This window comes from Mytilinidion resinicola (assembly GCF_010093595.1).
Source record: "Mytilinidion resinicola strain CBS 304.34 unplaced genomic scaffold BDZ99scaffold_2, whole genome shotgun sequence".
NCBI classification, from domain to species: domain Eukaryota; kingdom Fungi; phylum Ascomycota; class Dothideomycetes; order Mytilinidiales; family Mytilinidiaceae; genus Mytilinidion; species Mytilinidion resinicola.
The window spans coordinates 807,645-822,424 of NW_022985438.1; the positions used below are offsets into that span (position 1 = coordinate 807,645).

Here is a 14,780-nt window from a genome sequence, read left to right on the forward strand (position 1 = left end):
CTCAACACACAGACTCCAAACATCCGGACCGCTATGCCGCAGTGACAAGCCGCCTATACACTATGTCCCGTCTTCTAGTGCCGCCAAACTGCTTGCAGACGGCCACCATGGGAAACTCCCTGAGCAGCCGCTGAGCATCAGCAGCGCGTGGGCCCATGTCGTGTTCTCATTACCAAGCGGATCATCAGCCAGGTCAGCCAAACGCAGTCCTTACTCAGCCTTCAAATGCCCACCGTCTCCCGTCTTTGCGCCTGGTTGTCGCTCTCTACTGGTTCTGGTTGTTGTCTTTCTATTCCCGCCAAGCCTCCTCTGCTTCTGACCGACAGCGCTTTTGGAACCACTTTTGCGCTCCGGCACGTCCACTCCTGTTCTCCAGCCTGTGTGCCGTGCCGTAGCCGCCTTGGTTTGCCGGAAGACTGCTGCCGTCCTACGTCAGTGTCTGCATCACGGTCGACCTGCGGCGGGAGTGGCGCATTCCCGTTCTTGCAACTCCACGTCGCCAGCCACACCACTTCATCACTTTTGGCCCACCCCTTGGGCGTGACAGTCAGCAAGTGGCCCTTGAGTTCTCTGCGACTATTCGTCTGTCCCTTTAATCGCACACCAGCCGACTCATATTCCTGTTTTGTGATCGCTTATAATCTTGCACTCCTTTGGTCTCCATTAGGCTTCGCCAGTGCACTCCTTTTTCACACCAACCAATTCTCGAATTAGTAATCTGCCGAGTCTGCGGGGACTGCCGGCGTTAGGCGTTTGTCGATTCTGACAGCGATACTTCTGGCCCTGACAAGCCGTACGGAAACGAATGGCGGACAGGGTCGGTTGCTTTTGTTTTTCACGGGCTGGTGCTACTCATGGACTCCGGGCCTCCAAGGAAACGACCATGGGAAGACAACAGCTCGGCCATTCAAGACTTCAGCCGTCGAGCCTCCGCTGCTAACGACGGATCTGAACACCCCATGCCGCATCTTTCCGGCTGGCAGGCTCGTGACAGCTGGGACCAAGACAACCGCAGACTTCCTCCAATATACCCCCCGCCAAGTGGCGTATCAGCCGAGCATGTTCCCTCGCAGCTTCTCCACAGTGCCAGCCCTCGCTTTGGCTCTGATACCCGCGATTTCACAGACAGCTCCGAACGCCCCAAGCTCCGAACGCAGTCGTTGTTTGACGTTTCCCAGCCGAAACGCCCACGGACTGGTTACGCTGGAGGTGCGTTAGTGTATTTTCTTTCCCTTCAAGCACGATGACAACCGTTGTGAACAAGGTGTTGTCGTATCGTTGTGTTCTTGCTCTTTCTAAGATGTCGATCGCTGCTTGACCACCCAACCCGTGCTAAGCATCGATTGCAGAATCACTGACAGGGCCCAACTTAATTGAAGATTCGCAGCCGCTCGCCTTGAACCTGTCGGGTCTTTTGGATGCATCTCGCCCGGATCGCCACCAACAAGGTTCCTGCTGCTCCCCCAATTGCCAGGGGCAGGCATGCGCAAACGTCCGTTCAGTGGTGCAGAAGCTCGCCTCTGAACTCGTTGACTTGGACCTGAAGGTGCGATACATCTTGCGAAGTCATTCGCGCGCGCCGAGAGAGGTTAGAACCCCTGCACTATCCAGTATTTGCGTTCATTGGTTGTCTTTGCGTCAACACTGACCAATATTTATAGCCACCAGAATCTGAGATTATAGGCACGGAGCGGTCACTTTACTGGGCGCTTGGTCTCGTGCAATGGAACAGTCTCCAACTGCGAAAGTACGCCGAGAGATTAGTCAACCCGAACCTCGATCAGGAAACCTTGCAAAGAGACTCGACGTCAAATCAAGGGCCTCACGACGTCATGAAGCGTACTATACACTATCCTGATGTCGAAGACCAATCTACTGCATCCCGATTACTTCCTACAACTACCTCTGACTACCCAAGACTGCCACCACCCACCAACATGTCCGAGGACAGTCGAAGAAGCCTATATGGCAGCGAGTACTCTACCAGCGCACATTCTCCGCATGCAGCAGCGACTTCATACTCAAGAACAAACTTTGCACCACCTCAATCGCCATTGCAGTTGTCCCAAACAATTCAAACCGGCATGCTACCATCACCATCCTCAATGAACTTCCCAACCTCGTCAATCCCCCCGCCGATCTCACCCCCTCATTCCCACGCCCAGAACGCCGCACAAGCATCGCATCTTCAAGACCTCCAACACCAGGTCAGTATCAAAACCTTGGCCTTCCAAACCCTCCAGCGCGAGTACGACAGCCTCCTCCAAAAGCTGGAGCGCCAGCGTACCAAATGCGCGACCCTAGAGAAGAAATTCGAAGTTAGCGATGTAGAGATCAACTCGCTCACAGACGAAAAGGAGAAAATGCAGTCCCAGATCGCCGGCTTCGAAGCCCAGGTTGAGGAACTCCAGCATAGCCGCGACGAGGCCCGCCGCCAGCTCGTCGCCAACGGCACCCAGTACATGCGCATCATGGAGATGGCGAGCCGCCTCCAAGCCCAGGGCGCCGAGGATAGGAAGAAGTGGGAGGCGGAGAAGGCGGAGCTGGAAGGGCGGATCAAGATGCTTGAGGAGGCGATGGTGGTGGGAACGGAGCGGACGGACCCTGGTGAAGCTGTACAAAGCCAGCTTTCGTCGTCTGATGTGCTAATGGGTTCGTCAGGCAATATGCCGCCGTCGGTCTCTTCGGCCGAGACTGTTGCTGTGTTACGGGCCGAGATAGGACGACTAAGGGCCCGGACTCAGTCGCTTGAGAACGCGTTGCAGGCTATGAGGGATGAGAGTGTCTCCATACAAGCGGCTGCACAGACGATTGTTGCCGCCGGGGGCAAGATGAAAGAAGCTATCGATGCAGGTCTGGGTGGATGAGAGATGAGAGATCAGAGAGGTAACGTCGCCGACTACGCAGATACGAATCACGAGGCCTTTTTTCGTCCCCACATGCAGCATCATGGCCCCTGAAGCGCCATTAATAGATTATCAGGGCGGGTGAGGCTTCGTTGCCTCTTTCGGAATATGGAGAACCTAGGTCGGAAAGGATTGCAAATCCACACATCGCCACTTCCACTTGGACGGGCTCCTCGCTCCGCCAAGCTTTCAACCTCGTACTCCGTCTCACAGGCACAGGCCTCCCACGCTTAGAAGAGTGCATACATAAGCGTTACGAAGTGCTACATAATGCTTCTCGACTGGCACTGCGCTTGTTTCTTCGCGGCTTCGAAGCGGCAACGCAGCCGCTTCGACGGCATCGCCACTCTGAAATGCGGCCCACAGCGAAGATGAGAATTGAGACTCAAAAGCGGGTCGACCATCAGGGCACCAACTAAATATTAGAAGCGGGGGAAATCGAATATCAGGGCGGAGTTATATACCTGGGAGGAAAGCAACAAAGACCCCCATTCATACATTGCTTATCTATCCACAATTTGCTCTCGCATAATCCATTCTTGGCTTTCTTATACTATGAAGCTCAAGCAAGCTTGTGTTTCGTTATTGCATCAGCGATTTGGAATTTTTTATTTGTAAAAATGTGTTGTTAGACACACTATATCCCCTTTCAGCTTTGCTGTTCTGTATTTGTGTATAATAATGTTCGTTCGGCTCGGTGTTGGTGTTGAATTTGGAATCGTCTCAGATGTCAAATAGATGTGTGTCACGTGGCCGTCTCTGGAAGCATGGGGTTAATAAACCGGACTCCCTGTCAAGCAAGCTACCGTCACTCCAAATATCAGTTCAGCACCGCCAGAGGTTCTCTAACACATCATTAAAATACACTATCGTATTCTAAATCCATAGCACCCTATATCACGCTCCCCAAAGCCTCCCCTAGCCAGCATTTCTAATCTACAAGCTCTGGTTCATTACACCCACCATCATCCACCCTATCTCAACGCCGCTACCTCAGCCCCATCAACCAGCTGTCCTTCAACCCCGAAAACCTGCTTCGCGATTTACACACTCGAGACTTTTACATTTGCGCAGGCTCTGCATAGGCCTGCGGAGGGAATGCAAACAGTTCTATCACGGTGAAAAATACGATCAAGGTAAAACAACAGTATGGTGGTTAGTATTGTCTACAATCTTCCAAAGACCTCCCCGCATAGTATGCTCTTAGCGTGCTCGCGCTATAAAACACAGATTAAAAGCTTCTTCATCTCTAACTACGAACCACGTCTAAATACCTGGCATTCTGAGAAGCAGGATGTCTCTAACGGTCTGTAAGAGGCATGATTATGAAATGCATACGTCTCTATGCTAAGCAGCTGAGAAAGGTGATGATTGATCGTCCGAGGCAACCACATTCCGAGTCACATGGAGAAACGAGACGTGACATGAGGAATTTACACTGCCGAATGAAGCATTGCGTAAAAGAAATGATTAAATACGTGTGCAACGCTATGGGGTGTGCGCCGTCTGCCATACGAACTTGACTATGGCAAGCTTCGAAAACTTTCTTTGGTCCTGTTCGAAAGATGCTATGACCTAACCCAGCTGCTTCCCGAGACATAATCGCCAGAGCCTCATTTCGAGTCTTCTCCTAATATCGAACCCCTAATTCGCCTTTTTTGCTTTCAGAGCCTTCCGCCTGTTGCTTCGGATCATGACGACTGAGAGGAACGATCCAATGACGGTAGTGAAGAGGATGATGAGGATTACGGGAATTCGGATGGCCCAGACGCGCGGTGGGAAGAAAGCGTGTGAGAAGTGGGGTTGGTCGACGAATGGCTGATTGATGGTGTTAGCTGCAGTTTTGAGGGCGGGTGGCCTGCTCGAGGGAGTCTTGGGGAAATGTGGAGCATTGGGGATGCTTCGGATGCTCATTGAGAAGCCTACCATGAACAGCGTCCAGATTGTGTAGTAGAGGAAAATGGTGGTTGCTGCGATGAGCATCGTGAGGCCTACGAGACGGTCCAGCTGGAAATCTTCCGTTAGTTGTGGTCTCTGCAATTCGTCTCTGGCGGACGATGGACTGAGGCGCACCATTTTGATCTCGAATGCAAAAGAGTGGAAGTGTGAAAGGCCCTGGATACGCGTTCCGAGTGTTTTGTAGAGCGCGTCTGGTATTGCTGTTCTGGCCTCTGGCGTGCAGTTGATGGGCGGAGACAGGGGTCGCAGCTTCACTCCGACACGTTTCGCCGGCGCCGAAGAAACTTCAAAGTTCCGCCGTGTTAACCTCCTCATCAACAACATCACCAGCCCGCTCCTCACCTCGCTCACAACACTGCTTCGCGTAGCTGCTTGAGGTGCTTGCGACGGAAATACTTGATCCACTCTGCATCCTGGCGTTTCCCCGGCTACATGATGGAGATCGCCTCTGCCGTCCGCGTGCCTTCACCGGAGCCAGCGCCTCTCCCCCGAAAGCGCGACCGCTCGCCTGCCGAAGCAGGACCTTCAAAACGACCGCGCCCGACATCCTCAAGAAACGATAACGATGGAGCCGTTCAGGAGCCAGAACGAGAGCGAGGCGCCCGGCCGCCGCCGCCGCGCGAGGACGACGACGCCCGCTTCAGACAGCTCCAAGAGGCCATGACGCTCAGGCGCAAGCCCGCCATCGACGACTCGAAGACGCGAGCTGGTGGCGCGTACATCCCGCCTGCCCGCCTGCGTGCGATGCAAGCTGCCATCACGGACAAATCAAGCCCCGAGTTTCAGCGCATGGCTTGGGAAGCCCTGAAGAAATCCATCCAGGGCATGATCAACAAGTGCAACACTGCAAACATCAAGCAGATTGTGCCAGAGCTGTTTGCTGAGAACTTGGTCCGGGGTCGTGGCTTGTTCTGCAAGGCCATCATGAAGGCGCAGGCGGCCAGTTTGCCCTTCACCCCCATTTACGCGGCCATGGTCGCGATTGTCAACACGAAGCTGCCACAGGTCGGAGACCTGCTCTGTCGACGTTTGATCGTTCAGTTCCGGAAGTCCTTCAGGAGAAATGACAAGGCCGTTGCGGTAGCCTCGTCGACTTTTCTAGCGCATCTGGTCAATCAGCAAGTGCTCGACACCCTGGTGATTGCTCAGGTTCTGTTGCTGTTGTTGGCCAAGCCTACGGATGATAGTGTGGAAATCGCTGTCGGTATCACAAGAGAGGTCGGACACTTCTTGGAAGAGATGAATGGGGCCATTGCGAATACCATCTTCGAGCAGTTCCGTAATATCTTGCACGAAGCAGGTATTGAGAAAAGGACACAGTATCAGATCGAGGTTCTGTTCCAGGTCAGAAAGGACAAATACAAGGACAATCTGTCTATCAAGGAAGACCTTGACCTTGTAGAAGAGGAGGATCAGATCACGCATCGCCCGGGCAGTCTCGACGACAAGGAGCTTGCCACCGAGGACACACTCAACATCTTCAGGTTCGATCCAGACTACGTCGAGAACGAGGAGCAATATAGCAAGTTAAGGGCTGAGATCCTTGGAGAAGCTGGTAGCGATGATGAGGACGGTTACACCGACGCCACAGACTCAGAGGACGACGAGGGACAACAGGAAGACCGCGAGATCGAGATCAACGACCGCACGAATGCAGATTTGGTTAAGCTTCGACGAACCATCTATCTTACGATCAAGAGCAGCTCCGGATTCGAGGAGTGTTGTCATAAGCTCATGAGAGTCAACCTTCCGGGTGGTCTGGAAGATGAAATGACATCCATGATCATTGAGTGCGCGAGTCAAGAGCGAACGTATGAGAAGTTTTACGGTCACATCGGCGAGCGATTCTGCAAACTCAATCGCATGTGGACCGACCTTTTCGAATCCGACTTCGCGAAATACTATGACACGATCCATCGATTCGAAAACAACAGACTCCGAATCATCGCGCAGTTCTTTGCCCATCTGTTGGCCTCAGATGCTTTGGGCTGGCACGTTCTATCTGTCATTCATCTCAATGAAGAGGACACAACTTCTAGCTCTCGTATCTTCATTAAGATCCTTTTCGAAGAACTCATTCAAGCCATGGGGCAGAAAACTCTTGTCGCGAAGCTCCAAGAGGACTTCCTTCAACCCAGCCTAGCAGGCATCTTCCCGACCGATAGCCCAGCGAGCGCGCGTTTTGCCATCAACTTCTTCACCGCTATCAACATGGGCGTGTTCACTGAAGGGATGCGTAACTATCTCAAGAACGACGCTCCGAAGCCTGCACCGTTGCCAGCAGTGGAGGATTCAGACTCGGCGAGCGTGTCCTCCTACTCATCCTATTCCTCGCGTTCTCGTACGCGATCGCGTTCACCCTCTCGTGGGCCTCCACGCCGCCGTCTCCCATCTCGCTCGCTTTCTTACTCACCATCACTGTCTCGATCTGTCTCCCCTGCCAACCGCCGCCGGAGGTACTCATCCTCCCCGTCCCGCTCTCCATCACCCCCGCCTCGCCGCCGTGGCCGCTCACTCACAATCTCGCGCTCTCCGTCTCCCCTTCCACGCCATCGTGGTCGGAGAAACACATCTTCTCCTCCGCGCTCTCCGTCCCCACGGCCCCGCCGCCGAAGCCGCTCATTATCAGACTCACTTCCACCTCGTCGCCGGGCCCGCTCATTCTCCGACTCTCCCCCGCCCCGTCGTAGAGCCCGTTCACCCGACCCTCCACAGAGGCAGCGATCGCCTCCACGACGCCGCTACTCGTCCAGCCGCTCGCGATCACCCTTACCTGACAGACGCGGGCCCGCACATTCCCGGTCGAGGAGCCCGCCCAGGCGTGGGATGTACTCGTCGAGCCCGCCTCGGCGCCGAAGACCCGGGACGCAGTCGCCTGAACGACCCTTTAGGAGGACCAAGCGGGGCTCGTTATCCCCGCCACCGAGACGCAGGAGGAACACGAGCTCGGTCTCCGCTGCTGCCCCGCCGCCGAGGCGTAGGAGGAATACGAGTTCGGCTGAGAAATCGCCACGGCCATTTAGGAGGGAGGATTAGGAACTTGAGCGACGTTTCCAATGCACCCCCCCGCGGAGGAGATGCGGACGCGTGAGTAGGATTGATGCTGAGCCACAGCCGGCCTAGAACATGGGACACGAGCGAGTTTGAAGCTTCGCCGCCGCTGAGGGTTGGGGAGAGATTGCATGCAGGCTTTCGAAATAGTTTCAATTAAGGGTTTCATAAATTCGGACAACCAGATTGAATGGACCAGGATGCGTGATAAGGGTGATTGGGAGGCGATGTCCGAGAAAAGGCACTAGTGTATACATAAAATGAATCTATGGAAAAGATTTACTGGTGAGAATTGGAGTGCCTTCTAACCCACAAACCTTGAGTGATGCCTCTAACTAGCCATCACCTAGCTTACAACGTCCAGAACTTTACGTTCACGTTTCCGGGTGCTTCAGCCCCTATGATTTCTCCAAGACCCTTATTCACGCTCCCAGTACGTTTGCGTCATATATGAGGGATTGGGGAGATACCGTATGCGTACATCAACAACGTATTTCATGCCCCCTTGGAACGACACGTTCATTCCAATTTCCCCCTGGTTATGTGGTCATCTACCCACAAAGACAGTAAAACAGTAAAACAGAAGGCGAAAGACATGCGGAGTACACAGTTGAATCCCGATGGTCGATGAAACCTCAGCTTACAGCAACCTTCTCACACTTAAGCTCAATACCCGACACATCCTCGTTAACGTGCGGATACGGGAAAGGCGGCACTGAGAAGTTCGCCCTCCCGTTCACTCCCATCAGCAGCATTACTCCGGTATCTGAAGCCCGCCTCTCAGCCCGTCGGGTTGAGCGTCTTATCCTTCTTCAGCGCGTCCTCGAGCTGTTTGCCGAAATCAGAGTTCAACCACCCGGCGCCGAATATGGTGTAAGCCTTACCCCGTACAATTATCTCCCGCCTCACCTTGACTCCACGCGTTCCAGCATCTCTAAAAAGGTCGTGGACTGGCATTAGAATAGGGGGCGCAGTGAAGGGGGCGTAACGAGATGAAGCATGCCAAGTAAATACGACGATGCGATGGCCACTAAATCAAGGCACAGCGCGGGGCCGAATGCGGTATGGAAGCGCGAAGGAGTAATTATTATGAGTACTGTATGGAAAGGAGGAGGCGGAGGCTGCGGCGAGACGAAGCGCTGCATCGCAAGGAGTAGACACGTAAAAGGACAACATGAAGCCGACGCGTACCCTATTGCTTGCGCCTTGTTGGAGGAAGTGTCTTCAGCGGCTGGACTTTGTGGCAAGGTTATTCGAAGTGATTAAAATCAGGGGTGTGCAGGAAAAGGGAGAGAAAGCATTCTTGCGCGGTGTTATTGAGATACCATATCGATATGTGAATATGAGAGGCCTGTTTGTGCTGCGCCGCATGTCGTCATATGTTAGGTACACGTGACCTGGATCTTGAGAATTAGTGCCGAGGATAGGAAACAGAATGAAACACACTATGTAAGAGCGTTGATACTCATCCACCTCACCTTTGTGGTAAATGTATATCCCCTCCCCACTTTTCCTGATTCGCCGGCTTCTGATTGGCTCAAACCCGGTTTTCGACGCCCTCTCCGTTATAACAACCACTACACTCCTCCTCCACACCTCATCCTGCATCGTCGCGATGCAGCCGCCTTATTCGCCCCCTAACTATCAAAGCAGGTAGCTGAGGCTGTGCAAAGCGCCTCTGTAAGTCAGTACACGAGGACCCACCACAGCTTGTGGTATTCCATACAGCGATAGGAACTTGATTCCTTCACATTCTTGGTTTGCGTGGGCCTCGCTCCCGATATCTGAAATGGCCTGGCGAGGTCACCGACTTTAAAAGTAACAAACTTCCATCTAATATTGAAGGACCTATGATTTTACAAGGGCAAGGAAATTTACCCAGAAGCGGACCATGACATGGCATTGAAGCTCAGGTTGCTGTTTCGAAGGGTTTACAATTCATGCAATGTTCTAGGGTAACAACTTACCTCTCCCAAGGCGGAGAGATGTCCTAACTTGCACTCGGTCTAATTCTTCGAGCTGACAGAATCGCCGAGCAAAGCCTGCCGGAGACAAGCTACGTACCCGAGGTTTAAGCACTGAAGGAGCCAGGGGCTAGCTTACGTCCTAGAACCGGCCAAGGCTCGTGCACCTGGAGGAGGCCTGAAACCCTGGATAGAGGGTGAATGGTGTTACTGGATTATCTCCCATGGCTCTGGAGCGCAGACACCAGGTTCGGTGCAGCTCTCCCCTGGTCTTGTCTTTCTCTTTGACATGGGAAGGAGAAACTTCACCATCTAATTGATTTCCCGGATCATTTGGTCTTTCTTGTTAATGCCCAGGGCTTCGCCGTTATGCACTCACTACCGGCTGCCAAGCGGTCTAAGCAAGGTAGATGTGGTCTGTGCAGTGTGGAGAAAATGCGGAGGTTGGGGTCCGTAAGACTTTTCCAGCATGTGGCCGGCGCCATGGTTCGCTGGATTCTCGATGCGGCGAGGGTCCAGAACATGCCGCTCAGGAGGTGCTTCAGCGGTTTTGCAGAAAAGGACGCTTACCAGATTGTGCAAGTGACGATACGAGAATATTGTCGCGGTTTCAAACTGCTAGTCCAGTACTGCACTCACACTGCGGAGTTTGAGACGTAAGGCCAAAGTAGAAGTACTTTTTGCGGGAGCTGACGTTACTGCTGCGAGTCAGTCAAGCCGTCAGCAAGGGAACTGCAGCTTCCACGTGGTGTTTCATGGCGGCATGCCGAGATACGGCAGTCCAGCCATACAGCAATGGCGTTTGAGCAAGCTGTTGGATCAGACATGGGGTTGCTGGTTGGCGTTAACTTTGTTCTGCGTGATCAAGAGCTCCGAATGCATTAACGAGTGCGGTGGTCTGAGGTGGTCAAGAACAAATTAAAGTTGGGGGTCCGAAAAGAAAAAGAAGTGTAGAAAAAGAAGCGTGGTGATCTTAGGGTAACAAGACCCATCGCTCATCGTCGCTCATCATTCCTCTCTTGCTAGCCCTACAGGGCTGCTGCGGTGCTGACGACACCCAAAACGTGCACAGGTGCCAGGATTCACTGGGCCGTAGAAGGCCGGTGGTCGGGCAGATCCCAATCTCGCCAGATTTAGACATGTGTAAGAGTGCACTGTGTACGTAGACTTCGAGAAATTACGCCTTATGCAAGTGTGTTTCCTGTCAGTGACCAGTGTCCCGCTCACAGTAACATGGGAGCCACGAGTGCAGACACTAGGGGCGTCCAAGGTTCCCCAGACAGTTTCCCAAAAGACTAAGCCTTGCGTCAATTGCTTTTATCCAGCGTTTGCGATGGGGAGCGAGACCAGGAGGTCAAACGACACCAGTGTAAAGACGGAGTAGTGTAGCGGAATGATTGGCAGCGCTTTGTGACCATGGACATCTGCATGCTCCAGCACTATTCGCCGGCTAGCGATCTCAAATGTTGGTGGTCAGACATCGCCAGCGGTTCGAAGGGCCTCGCAAATGGCCTGTTAGGGAAAGTCTGAGGCCAGATTCGGGATGGCAGTCCAGGCGTATGAGACACACGGGAGCAGATCGTCAGTGATGGGATCAACGTCTTGCAGTGTACTCGGAACAATAAGCGTTATGATGGCGAGTCTGGAAGAAGCAGTCAGACGAAGAAAGAGCTGCCGCTAGTTCTCGTCGCCATCTTCTGCACCCTGCCTCCTGCAGCAGGGCCGTCAGTTTTCGCTGACAACGGGACCGGCCCGCCAGCATCGGACTACACTTCGGCTGCTGAAGGCGACGAGCAGCTCACCGACCTTCTGGGGGGCATCGATCAACGACTTCTCGTGTCTATCCACGCTAGACTGCTTCGACAGGCGAGGGTGCAGGAGTATCGTGCCACGAATGGGCGATCCGAATCGATAAAGTTTGTAATGGCACGCCGGCAGCTCGCGCCGGCAGCTCGACTACTGATGCCCTTGTCGTGGGAGGCAGCAGTGTACATGGAGGTCGCAATATGGCATGGCAGCTGCTAGGGAGTCCTGCGTGGTGCCGCGCCCGCTAGGAGGTGAAGCATGGGTGCTGACTGGAGGCTTGCTAGGCTTTGTGGCCCCGATCCCTCCTTCGACGTCCCTTGGTCCCCTCGACGTCCATTCACCACAACGTCCCGAGGGCCAGACGGCCTCTCCCCGGCGCCCCGCTCCCGCCCGCAAGCCGCCAGCATCTGAGACCGGTGCCATGAGAAACGGGGCGTGCACGAGAAACGGCAGGGCTTCTCCCCAGTCGCGCAGCGGAGTAGCGGGCGGGCGGGCCTCATCCCTCGCTGCGATGCGTCGTCGGTGCCTCTCCGCGTCCCCCTGAGCAGCCTCCGCAGAGGAGATCAGTGGCAAGGCCAGCACAAAGCAACACTACGCGATTCGTCTTGCAGAGCGGTGCCTGGCCTGTGTCTGACCCGGCGTGCCCTTCCGCTGTTTGTCCCTGTGCCCATGCCGCAACGGCACGTCTCGCGCTTCCTGGGGACCGGTAGCGGGTAGGATGCATGCAAAACGTAGGTCCATTGCCGCAGCCATACAAGTAGAGAGGCATGGCATGTTTGCAGGTAGGATAGGGCGCCTCTCGTCTGCTTCTCTTCCCATCTTAACGCTGCCGTGGCGCCTTCCCCGGATGCCGCCCGACGTCTCCAGCCCAGCAATTCCAGTCTCTCCCATTCACCTCCTTCGCCTCCTTCACCACCCCGTCATCTCATAGCATCTCTCGTGCTCGCATTCCCCCGGCACACCCGCGTCCGCACTCGGCCGTCGCACGGAGCGCCCTGGCGTTGGTCGACTTGCGCGGTGCGACGTTGCGCCACAGGGCCGTCATCGTGTGCGGCCATCTCAGGAACGGACGCGCCCTCTCCAGACGCTCAGCGCCCTGTCCCACGCCGTGCACTCGAGCTGGTTGCTGGCGCTGGCACGGTGCCGGGCCGAGGCGTGGAGTGCAAGGTGAAGCAAGCCACGGGGCACGTGACGGGCTCTTTTCTACGACCTCACGGGGCAGCAAGCTCCAGCTCGACGCTGCATAAACGTCAAACGCGTCGCCCTCGTCCCGCATCCCGCACCCGTCCCGACCCAGAGCCCCCCCGGCCCGTCTTCTCGTGTGCACGGCCAACCTCACCGCTGCCTCGCGCATTGCTCCCTGAAGCCCCGCCGCAATTGCCTCTGCTGAGGGCCGCCGCCTGCATCGCCCGGCCCTCCATCTCGGTCCGCCCGTCTTCGTGGTTTGGATCGCCGTCGTGCTCGCGGGCACCGTCTCCTCGCAATCTCGCAGTCTCCAAGACATCACCTCGCCATGGAGCACTCCGCTTCCCACGCCTTCTCGCCAGACAAGATGTGGACCATCGTCGTCGCTGAGCGCGTCGGTTCCGTCCTGTCCATCATCGGCTCGCTCTTCATCGTGGTGACGTTCGCTTGGAAAGATAGCTTCAAGAAGCCGATCAACCGCATGATCTTCTTCGCCTCGTTCGGCAACGTACTCGCGAATACAGCCACCATGTTCTCCACCTCCGTCTTGGAGCTCGACCACAGTACTGGCAGGCCGACTTCCGCCTGTCGTGCTCAGGGGTTTCTGATCCAATCGTAAGATGGCGTCGAAACGGCACCCTTTACTCGCCAGGACCAAGGCTAACGTCTCTAGCTTCATCCCGTCCGACGCTCTGTGGGCTGCCTGTATGGCCTGGAACGTCTACATCACCTTCTTCGGGCACCACACCCCCCAGAGCCTCCAGAAGTTCGAGATGCGGTACATCGCCATTTGCTACGGTCTCCCGTTGACCGTCTCCTTATCCTTCCTTGTCGCGGATTCAAGAACTCAGGAGCCAATTTATGGGCCAGCGACCGTACGCAACGAACCTATCCGACATAATAACATCTAGCTAACATGGCGGTAGATCTGGTGCTGGGTCACGCGCGACTACGATTGGATGCGCCTCGCTTTCTTCTACGGACCTGTCCTGTAAGTTCACAGGGTGGCAGCTTGCCAGTGTCCAAAGCTGACAGAGTTCGCCCTCCAGCGCCATTATCACGGCGACTTTTATGCTCTACGCAATTGTGTTCGTCAGGTACATCCGCACGAATGCTCGCGCTCTCCAGAACATAGAAACGCCCCTCCCGCTCTACAACTTTGGGTTGGGCTTTGTCAACTCCAATTTGCAAGACTTCAGCGAGATTCAAGCCGTTACAAACATCGACGTCACCACAGAGACGAAGCGCGCTCGCTCGGACGAGACGACCCTCTCGTCATTCACCAGCACCACCCCTCTGACGTCATATGCGGCTGAGCAACATGGCGCGCGTGACACGCATACCGCTGAAGACATCCAACCTATGCATAACATCGTGATTTCCGGAGGCCAGACCCTGACGCCCGCTGAGCAGGCGGCCAAGAACGCGAGGACCTATCTGCTGACCGCAGCTCTTGTTTGGCTAGTATTGTTGGTCGTCTGGGTATGTCAATCCCGCCAATTCACCATTCTACGAGCCATTACTAATTCCATCGCACAGGTTCCGTCAACCATCAACCGCATCCAAGGCATGATAACGCCCTCGACGCCCAACTACGGCATGAACCTCGCCGCAGCCATCGTCCTCCCGCTCCAAGGCTTAGGGAACGCTATCATCTATGGCGTCACCTCGCGCCACGAGATCAAGGACATCTTCTTCCGGAGGCGAAGCCGGGACCGTGCTTGAAAATATCATTCGAATAGGTTGGGCTAGGGTGGCAGCACGTGTCGAAGTTCCGCGCCACCGTCCCAGCAAGAACATCTTGCTTCGGAGTTTTATGTACGATTACGAAACGGCTTTCTGCTTTCACGAATATGGAATGGAAATGGGAACGGCGCTTTAGGAGATATATGGCTACGACGGCATTTGT

The 14,780-nt window shown here is 54.9% G+C and overlaps 5 protein-coding genes across 5 annotated transcripts; 3 read left to right on the forward strand and 2 right to left on the reverse strand.

Moving 5' to 3' along the window:
- Positions 1–854: 854 nt before the first annotated feature.
- Positions 855–2,867, forward strand: BDZ99DRAFT_514514 (uncharacterized protein; the record flags this gene model as incomplete). The annotated part of the gene is made up of 3 exons (XM_033724880.1): positions 855–1,209; positions 1,350–1,588; positions 1,662–2,867. 3 exons carry the CDS (start codon positions 855–857, stop codon positions 2,865–2,867), a joined length of 1,800 nt encoding a protein of 599 aa, XP_033582839.1.
- Positions 2,868–4,559: 1,692 nt separating this feature from the next.
- BDZ99DRAFT_361668 (dolichol phosphate-mannose biosynthesis regulatory) lies at positions 4,560–4,916 on the reverse strand (the record flags this gene model as incomplete). Its single annotated transcript, XM_033714681.1, has 2 exons — positions 4,560–4,724; positions 4,833–4,916. Coding segments are annotated over 2 exons (249 nt in total), but the record flags the coding sequence as incomplete, so codon positions are not given.
- A 381-nt stretch (positions 4,917–5,297) lies between these two features.
- BDZ99DRAFT_360547 (MIF4G-domain-containing protein) lies at positions 5,298–7,241 on the forward strand (the record flags this gene model as incomplete). Its single annotated transcript, XM_033714672.1, has 1 exon — positions 5,298–7,241. A coding segment is annotated over one exon (1,944 nt), but the record flags the coding sequence as incomplete, so codon positions are not given.
- A 1,767-nt stretch (positions 7,242–9,008) lies between these two features.
- On the reverse strand, positions 9,009–9,561 carry BDZ99DRAFT_125019 (uncharacterized protein). Its single transcript, XM_033712552.1, has one exon. The coding sequence runs from the start codon at positions 9,522–9,524 to the stop codon at positions 9,141–9,143; it is 384 nt and encodes a 127-aa protein (XP_033582842.1). The 5' UTR covers positions 9,525–9,561; the 3' UTR covers positions 9,009–9,140.
- A 3,677-nt stretch (positions 9,562–13,238) lies between these two features.
- BDZ99DRAFT_375965 (family A G protein-coupled receptor-like protein) lies at positions 13,239–14,596 on the forward strand (the record flags this gene model as incomplete). The annotated part of the gene is made up of 5 exons (XM_033715004.1): positions 13,239–13,486; positions 13,545–13,746; positions 13,798–13,862; positions 13,921–14,353; positions 14,411–14,596. The coding sequence occupies 5 exons, from the start codon at positions 13,239–13,241 to the stop codon at positions 14,594–14,596; spliced, it is 1,134 nt and encodes a 377-aa protein (XP_033582843.1).
- Between the last annotated feature and the right edge of the window lie 184 nt (positions 14,597–14,780).

Bases quoted from the DNA above. Each gene is read 5' to 3' on its own strand.
- BDZ99DRAFT_125019 (XM_033712552.1), bottom strand. From the start codon at position 9,524: ATGCAGGATGAGGTGTGGAGGAGGAGTGTAGTGGTTGTTATAACGGAG.